We start from the raw sequence: 7,165 nt of genomic DNA on the forward strand, positions 1-7,165 counted from the left end.
GCAATGTCTCTAAATATTACAACCGTTAACTTAAAATCATAAGTAAGGTAATTCCTATGATGAGTTTTCAGTTGCCTAGAATCACAAGCCACTATCTTTCCTTCTTGCATCAACACTCCACTCAAACCTATTTTAGAAGCATCACAATAAACCACAAAAGTCAAGCAATACTAAAACAGGTGTACTAGTCAACTTTTCCTCAAGGGCCCGGTAAACTATCCTTGCATTTACTATCCTATACAAACACAACTCCTTTCGTAGTCAAACTTGTCAAGGTAATGCTAACTTGGAGAATCCCTCTATGAATTTTCTATAGTATTCAGCCAATCCAAGGAAGCTACTAATTTCACTAGCTGACTTAGAGGCAAACAAATTTAGTCAACTATGAATTCTCTATCATCAATAGTCAAAGGACACTTTGGACAGACATCAGAAGTGATCACTGAACCATTAGTGGGTGTCTCTACTATTAGTTCAGAAGACAAGGAAAAAAAAAAAAAAAAAAAAATAGGTAATTTAGACATATACGTGATATAAAAGAGTGAGTCGCACCAGTCATATAAAATAATTAGAGGGGTTCCATTGATGAAACACATACCCTGGATGAAATCTTTGGATTAAGTAGCTTCAACACCACTCAAGGCAAATACTCTTCCTGTAGCTCTAGGCTTGCTAGCGCTCCCTTCAACCTCTGTTGTTTCTTTCTTATTCTTGGGGCACTCCCGAGCTTTGTGTCCCTTCTCGTAACAGTTGTAACATGTTATCACTCTTGGTACCCAACACTCATATGCCTTATGACCTGTCTTCCCACAGTTGAAGCAATTATCGCGTGGAACAGAACCCTCACTCCCCCCTTTTGATGTTTGTCCAACCATTGGAGATTGACTCTTTCGTTGCATCGAATCTTGATTATTCACCTTAGAACTTGAATTCCCAGTAGACTTGGTGTAAGGTTTACTTTTACCTAAAGCACTAGAATTTGTGGTACGCATAGGACCTCCAGCTCCCTTGTAATAGTCAGCACGTGCACGATTGTCACGGTCATAAATTCTACTCTTGTTGACAAGAGTCGGGTAGTGATAAATTTCTTGATAATTGATTGCTGTTTTTATCTCAGGGCGAAGGCCATTCACGAACTTAATACACTTAGCCCTTTCGCCATCCTCACCATGGTAATGAGTACAGTAGCGAACCAAGGCATCAAATTTTGCAGCATACTCTGCCACTGTGTCATTCCCTTGCTTTAGTTCAAGAAATTCAACTTCCTTCTGGCTTCTTACATCATCCGGGAAATACTTCTCAAGAAAAACCCTCTTGAAGTTGTCCCAATTCAATTGCATTTCTGCATCAATCATCCTTTGAAGTGCTCCTTCCCACCAAAAATGGGCATCAGCAGTCAACATGAAGGTAGCCAACCTCACTTTCTGAGTGAAAGGACACTCCATGGCATTGAAAATCTTTTCGATTTCCATTAGCCAATTCATCGCAACATCTGGGTCATATCCTCCTTGGAAAGTAGGTGGATTATTTCGTTGAAATCGCTCTAACCAATTAGGAGCGATTTCAGTCCTATGGTTGTTACTTACAGCTTGTGCTAATGCTTGAAGAGCATCAGCAATTGCACGATCATTCCTACCAGCCATAATCTAAGAAAATAGTACATAATCAAATAAACAACAGACATAAGGAATTATCATACTAGCATTAGTGTACTAACATTTCACAAAATACCTTAACCATTCCAAACTCATTTTTTTTTTTTTTTTTTTTTTTTTTTTTTTTTTTACCTTAAACTCATATTAAAGCTTTCCAAAACAGCTCACAAAGGACTTAGAATAAAATTTACATACTACCTAAACCATAAAGTTAACATGCAAGCACCAATACTCAAGGAACATTCCAATCTCTCATCAAAATATCAAAATTCCAATTCTCAAATACAACCACCTTTGATTCAATTGCTTACTACTATAGATTCCTAAATTCCATTAACCGTAAACTCTTAAATCATCCAAATCTAAGGTCTTTTTACGTAAAAAGTATCAAACAAATAAGAAATTATGAAAAGATCAATAAAAAAAATAGCATCATCAAATTATATCATGTCTATCAGACAAATCTTGAGAATACAATGCACACAAATAAATAAATAAGAGCATAATTAATCTACCAAACAAGCATAGTAGACTCATAACTCACGGCCGATTGGATCAACCAGGCTCTGATACCACTAAATGTGACACCCTTACTACCCCAACACATATATAAAAAAAATTATAATACATTTAAGAAAGTTAAATTTTCTAAGTTGGTAAAAGGGTTCACATAAAAATTCGACAATCACATTAATAGAGATATAAAACATAAAACACGAGAGTTTTACAAATTGTTTTCAAAACAATATTACAGTGCCAAATACACATAAATATTTCATCCTAGAAATCCTCTGCCCCGATGTCACACTATCAGAGCATTCCCAGAATTTTAACTGTTGGCATCCTAGAAGCCATTCGTAGCTGGATCTTCTTCTCCTAAAATATCCACAGTTTATACGGTGAGAAAAGAAAATATCTATATGCAAAGTACATACAAACACATCACAATATAATCTCATAATAACTCATTATTTAATAAAATATTCATAAGCATTTATCTATATATATATATATATATATATATATATGTGTGTATCATAATTTATCAACCATTCATCATTTTCACACCTCAATTCACAATTACATCAATCCATCACAATCCACTTGAACATTACAATTCATTCATAATCCACACAAATTTCACTATGTCAAGGTCACGCTACCCTTTTTCCAACCTAGGGCCGTGCTCACCCCTGACATAACACTGTGCCAAGGTCACGCTACCCTTTTTAGTAGCCTAGGGCCGTGCTCACCCCTGACATAATACTGTGCCAAGGTCACGCTACCCATCAGCTTAGGGTCGTGCTCACCCCTGGTCATCAGTACCATAATCACATCTCATTCACATCTCAATCACATTCCACACTTCTCATTTCATAACTCAAATTCACATCACGTACATAATTTCACATCACATACACATCACATACACAACAGATAAGCCCAACAAAATGAGGGTTTACACACCCCTCAAGCAATTCACATCAAGATCATCCATTCTTAACGAGTAATATAGCAATAATATTCATAAATTATAATAATCAATAAGATAATCAATTTAATATAACAGTGAAACTCATAATTATTCCAAATTCTAGTTCACAGCATTTATGATTTCTTCTTTCTTCCCAGATCATTATTCCTACAATTTGGCATATATATAAACCTCAACACATAATTTCAATAGAACTAATGATTCTTCAAATAAAATAATTATAAAATCATAATCCTAAGAAATTCTTCCTCTACCCAATTCCCTCATGTACTCTACATATAAATAATCCCCTTTTCCCCCGTACCTGGATGAATAGTAACTTGAGCAGAACCTCCTCTTCTTTTTCCTTAAACGGTAGTCAAAATTCGGGCAGAACCTTCTCTTCTCTCTCCTTATATCGAGACCGGAACTAGGGTAGAACCTCCACCCCCTAAGCTCCTTCCATCAACAGCAGGAAGTAGAGAGAGAAAGAAAAGAGAGAAGGGAGAGAAGATGAGAGGTGTGTGGATTTGAGAGGGAGGAGGGGCCTTTTTATAGGCATTTTCGCGGACCTATCCGGAACGGCCGTTCCGAAAAGTGGAACGCCCGTTCTGGACCCTTCAAATCTACGCAAAATTTTCAACTGGAACGGCCCGTTCTGAAATCAGAACGGCCCGTTCCAAAACCCAGCAGAACGCCCCGTTCTCCTTCTGGAACGGCCTGTGCTGCAAGGAGAACGCCCCGTTCTCCTTCTGGAACGGCCCGTTCTGCAAGGAGAACGCCCCGTTCTCCTTTGGAGAACGGCCCGTTCTGGGCCCGTTCTGGACGTCCCAAAAATACACAATTTTATCATTTGGAACGGCCCGTTCCACATTTGGAACGGCCCGTTCCAGAAACCAAAAATACCCCAAAAACTTCAACAAAATTACGAGAATGCCATTAAAAATTACGAAAATGCCATTAATAATAAGTTTACAAAAATACCCTTATTCCTTTATTAAAATTACGAAAATACCATTACTAATTACGAAAATGCCATTAATACAAAAATACTCTTTATAATAAAAATTGGGGTGTTACATTGGATGGAAGCATCCAAGCTTAAGGTGCAAGGGAAAGCTCACTTCAAAGAGGAGGAAATCCTAGAAGGGTTCCTAAGGTGAAGCTTTCTCTCATGGTGACTCTTGAACGAAATTTGGCTGAATAAGCTCTCAAATTTCATTATTCTCAAAAGTGAATACAAAGAGTGGAAGAATCACTTAAGTAGGGTTCCAAGTGTGCAACTTTGGGCGCCTAAATCCAAGGCTACATGTGGCGCCCAAAATTTGAATTCAAACTTGAAATTTGAATTCAAATTTTGGCTCCCATGTGCTAGTCCGAAAATTTAGGTGCCTAGATGCATTTAGGTTTGATTTGAGAGTTATTTAGGGTTAATTTGAGTGGCACATGTTCAGCCACCCATGGTGCTAAACATGTGACTCAAATGTAACTTAAATGACTTCCAAATTAAACCTAGTTTAACCTATTTTACCTATTTAAGTAATTCTTGTATATTCCTACTCTAATGACCTAAATACAATGGTCAAACAAATACAATGGAAAGGAAAAATTACAAGAATGAAAATGAGCCCAATATTGGGTACCAAAAGCCCAAAGGCCCATGAAGCCCAAAACTAGGCCCAACAAGCCTAAAACCTAAAATGCTACTCTATGTGGTCCAAAATACAAGACCAAAATATATGATACCTATACTAACATGATGTATACAAAACATATGAAAATAGCTATAACAAAATATGGCCCATGAAAAGTTCAACTTGGGCCTTCTCAGGCCCATCAGGCCCATTGGGCCCTGACTGGCCCAAACCTTCATGTCTAGCCAACTCCTCTTGGCTCCTTCAATATGTCACCTCTTGCCTTCCTAGGCATGATTCCATCATTTGGAGTACCCAGAGCTATTGTTAGTGATCAGGGCACCCATTTTTGTAACAGATCCATGCAGGCTTTGCTCAAGAAGTATGGGGTAGTGCACATAATCTCTACACCCTACCACCCCCAGACTAATGGGCAAGCAGAAATTTCAAACAGGGAGATCAAGAGAATCTTATAGAAGATTATCCAGCCCAATAGGAAAGATTGGAGCAATAGGCTAGAGGATGCTCTCTGGGCACATAGGACTGCTTACAAAGCACCCATAGGGATGTCTCCTTATCGGGTTATCTTTGGTAAGGCATGTCATTTACCTGTGGAGATAGAGCACCGAGCCTACTGGGTTGTGAAGACTTGCAACTTCTCTATTGATCAGGCTGGAGAGGAAAGAAAGTTGCAACTGAGTGAGCTTGATGAGATCCGCCTTGAAGCCTATGAGAACTCTAAGTTCTACAAGGAGAAAACCAAGAAGTTCCATGACAGCTTGATAGCTAGGAAGGACTTCGTGGTTGGCCAGAAAGTTCTCTTGTACAATTCTCGGCTCGGACTCATGGGTGGTAAGCTACGTTCTAAGTGGATTGGACCTTTTGTTGTTACTAATGTTTTTCCTTGTGGTATAGTTGAGGTTAAAAGTGAATCCACAGACAAGAGCTTCAAAGTTAATGGGCACCGTCTGAAGCCTTTCCTCAGCAATCCATCCTTGTTGAATGCAGTTGAAGAGGAGATGTATCTACTCGACCCCGCTACTCTACCACCATGACTTAGGGAGTTTTCTTTCCCCTTCTCCTTCTTTACTTTTATTGCACTTGTCCATATTTATTACTTGTTTTGATTGCTCTGATCTTCTGTTTGTGCCACATTGGGACAATGTGTGATTTAAGTGTGGGGGGGAACTGTTTTGTTTTGGTTACATGCTTTTAGGGTTTATTTGTTATTTTAGGTTTTATGTTTAGGTGTTCTGTACAGCTTTGCATGTTTCTCTGTGATTTCTGGGTTTTGATTGTTTGTAGGCAGTTACTTCATTCTTGGATACGAGTTTCTTGATACTATATGGTTTGAAATCCCTGTTTTTCTCTGCTTGGAAAGATGATTTTGAGGTTTGAGAGGTTGTTTTAATTGTGACAGATATACCCTGTGTGAGGATTTGAGCCACTCTCTATTCTTACTTGTGTGTTATGCCTCTTGATTGCTTGCACAGTTGCCTTGTCTTGACTCTGTTTGACACTTCTTGATTCACATTCATGTTTGGATATGATTAAGGCATTTTTGTTCTGATAAGCCTCTGGCCAAATAAGCCTACCTTGAATTAACTCCTCTGATAACCCCTGCTGAGCCTATTTCCCCTTTTTGTTTGAAGCTCATTATAAGCCTTAAGCAAAAAACCATGATTACCTTAACCTTAGGGAGTTTTGGAGCTTTGGAATCGTTTTAGGAACAAGTTCTTGAATAAGTGTGGGGGTGTGCGTATGTTTCATTGGATGATGTATATTGGCCAGTTGATCTCTTATGCTGTACACTTTACTTCTCTGCATGTTATCTTATTCATGTGTACTGTTCACTATGTACTGTTCATATTTAAATTCAAAAAAAAAAATTCAAAAAAAAATTCAAAAAATAAAAAATAAAAAAAATGAAAAAGAGAAGTTGTTTGAGGCAAGAGAAAGAGGATTCATCTTCATAGAGGTCATTAGAGGTTTTTGGGTTTGTTTCTTGTGCGTATTCTTGACTTATTCCCCATTGCTCCTCTGGTTCCTCTGGTTTGTAGTTACTTATCCCATATATTATCCTCTACCCTGTCCTTGGCCTCATTACAACCCTAAAAAGACCTTTTAATCCTTATGTGCATGTTCGTTGGATGTTGATTTTAGAGGCTTTCCAAGTTTATCTGTTGCTTGTTTTCATGAGTGCTTTGAGAGTATACAGTTGCCTAGACACTTGAGAGATACAGTGATACAGTGCATCTAGTGAGGCTCTGTTGCTTTTGATTCACCTCTTGAGCTGATTGATTGTTTTGCCATGTTTGAAATGCTTGGATGATTTCCATAAGTATCTGGTTTCTCTAACTCTTGGAGTGTTGGATGTTGTCTACTCCTTTTCTTTTCCCAGT

General features: G+C 38.1%; 1 protein-coding gene across 1 annotated transcript; it reads right to left on the reverse strand.

Annotated features, from left to right (window-relative positions):
• Window positions 1–617: 617 nt before the first annotated feature.
• On the reverse strand, window positions 618–3,838 carry LOC145952872 (uncharacterized). Its single transcript, XM_083065942.1, has 2 exons — window positions 3,455–3,838; window positions 618–2,531 (listed from the first exon to the last, which is right to left on the reverse strand). The coding sequence occupies exon 2, from the start codon at window positions 1,641–1,643 to the stop codon at window positions 618–620; it is 1,026 nt and encodes a 341-aa protein (XP_082922068.1). The 5' UTR covers window positions 1,644–2,531; window positions 3,455–3,838.
• Between the last annotated feature and the right edge of the window lie 3,327 nt (window positions 3,839–7,165).

Source organism: Cajanus cajan, chromosome 10 (assembly GCF_000230855.2).
Source record: "Cajanus cajan strain Asha chromosome 10, NIPB_CcT2T_4, whole genome shotgun sequence".
Classification (NCBI taxonomy): domain Eukaryota; kingdom Viridiplantae; phylum Streptophyta; class Magnoliopsida; order Fabales; family Fabaceae; genus Cajanus; species Cajanus cajan.